The 2,134-nt window shown below is 52.8% G+C and overlaps 1 protein-coding gene across 2 annotated transcripts in view; it reads left to right on the top strand.

The window, feature by feature from the left end:
* Window positions 1-940: 940 nt before the first annotated feature.
* Window positions 941-2,134, top strand: part of LOC116376824 (homeobox protein Hox-B2a-like) — a 4,006-nt gene continuing 2,812 nt past the window's right edge. For both annotated transcript variants that reach the window (XR_004212148.1, XM_031838310.1), the window contains exon 1: window positions 941-1,469. Coding sequence is in view for 1 of the 2 variants with exons in the window: in XM_031838310.1 (XP_031694170.1) it covers window positions 986-1,469 (484 nt within the window). In the remaining variant the exon portion in view is untranslated. The remainder of the gene's footprint in view (window positions 1,470-2,134) is intronic.

Here is a 2,134-nt window from a genome sequence, read left to right as displayed (position 1 = left end):
CTCACGCGCGCTCCTGCAACTATTAAAAACAAAACATGATCCAATGATTAAAACAAAAATAAAGTACACTTACACACCAACAGGCTTCTCTTCCCCGTTAACTCTAACTGTCTCTCTGCTCTGACAAGCCGGTCTGCCTCATCCCCACTGAGTAGAACCTTCATCATCCTCTCCTCCTGAGCTGCTGCGCCATCTAAAACCCTCTCCAAGTATTTTTTTTTTGTCCTGTGTCTAAGTTGGGGATTTTCAGCCTCTGTCACACTTTATAAGATTAATGAGCTGAGTGTTGTAAACAGCACTCAGCTGAGGAGCCATATTGTAAACGGTGCCGGCCAGCTCCGTCCACCCTAACCGTCATAGCATCACCCAGAGGACCAAAAAAAAAAGATGTCCGAGAGATGCTCTATTGTTTGTGCGTGTGTAACACCGGGTCCATAGGATGCGCCGAACCCGCCGCCCACATGGCGCACATGGCGAGCGGCCGCCTGGTCGTCTCTCCTCCGCCCCGCACGTTACCCCCCGTTAAGACGAAACAATAGCAGCCATCCTGTGATGCAGCCCTGCGTTGCCACAGCATTTGGTGGAAAAAAATAATAATGCTGCTTCCCACTGCCATCGCCATCGCCGCCAGGGCCTGGACCCCCCCCAACACCCCGATTGGCTGTTTCGCGTCACATGATCAGGAATTGGCTGCAATTTCGCCCCATAGTTCTTCAGTTTAGCCTACCCATGGTCCCCATACGCGAGTAATATCACCAATATACACAATTATTATATAGCCGCCGCGTTTACGCCATTGCGGTCGGGAGCCTACATGCTTGTGCGTTTTTTCCTTTTTTTTCCCCCGAAAGAAGCCATATTGTTTTGAGTGCGTGCGCGAGCGCGCGCGTTTATGTGTTTTTTTTTTGTTTTGTTTTTTTATTTTGGGGAAGGGATTGTTTCGGGGGTCTCGCCGTTCTGAGGTCGAAGCCGGTTCGAGGGAGCTATGAATTTTGAATTTGAGAGGGAGATCGGTTTTATCAACAGCCAGCCGTCCCTAGCAGAGTGCCTGACGTCCTTCCCAGCCGTCCTGGAGTCATTTCAAACTTCATCAATCAAGGAGTCGACAGTAATTCCGCCTCCCTTCGAGCACACCATCCCCAGCCTCAGCCCCTGCACAGCCAGCCATCCGAGACCGGCTGCTAGGAGCCAGCAGAACCGGAGGACCTCCGTCGCCAATGGCCTCCAGACGAACCACCGGGGCGCCCAGCAGCCCTTCCCGCCCGGCCAGACCCCTGCCCTGGCCGTGGCCGCCCCGGCCGGCCCGCTGGCCCACGAGTTCCCCTGGATGAAGGAGAAGAAGTCCTCAAAGAAGTGCCCGAAGCCTGGGAGCGGCTCCAGCGGCGGCGGATCCATCATCCCCCTTGGCTCGTCCTCCCCGTCGCCGACCGCCTCCGGGTACGCTTCGGCGGGCATCGAGTCACCCACAGGTCGGTATGCTGGGAAGCTGGAGCCAGTATGTGTGCGCGTGTGTGGTGGGAGCGTGAAGGGTGTGCAGCATAGTGCTTTCATTTTCGGTCTGCATCTTCATTTCACTTCATAAACATCATTCATTACACACAGCATGGATTTGAGATGCCGTTTTCTTCCTCAGTGTGTGTGTTGTGTGGTGCTGTAATGCTGTGTCAACAGGGTGGCCATATCTAGACCACTGCATTATGCTGCAGTGCTTTGCACTCTCCCATCACGCATGTAAACGTGCACCCATAACGTATATCTCTGTCACATCATTTATGTGGAATTCAGCTTCACGCTGAGCGCACGTGCCTCTCACACCAGCTTCCGTTTTATTCTGCATCAGAGCACAAATTTGCAAAATGCATATTGTCCACATAGAGTTAATAATCGTGCGTAAAGACGCACAGAGGTGGGTATTTCCCCCCTCTCTATCCACCCTGCAAAGGATTCGTGCTGCAGCCTGATTCATTCTGCTCACTGGCTGCTGTGATTTCAGCAGCAGCGTCTGCCCTGGCATTATATATTCATAACACAACTGAGATGGTAGCCATATTGGATGGCGGTGTAGGAAATACAATGGCGAGGCAGTGGACAAAATATGTTTGGTGGGGGCTGCAGGTGTGTGTGTGTGTGTGGG

The sequence above is a fragment of the Anarrhichthys ocellatus genome, unplaced genomic scaffold (assembly GCF_004355925.1).
Source record: "Anarrhichthys ocellatus isolate YVR2014 unplaced genomic scaffold, GSC_Weel_1.0 scaffold635, whole genome shotgun sequence".
Taxonomy (NCBI): Eukaryota; Metazoa; Chordata; class Actinopteri; order Perciformes; family Anarhichadidae; genus Anarrhichthys; species Anarrhichthys ocellatus.
This window is presented reverse-complemented; position numbering and strand designations above follow the sequence as displayed.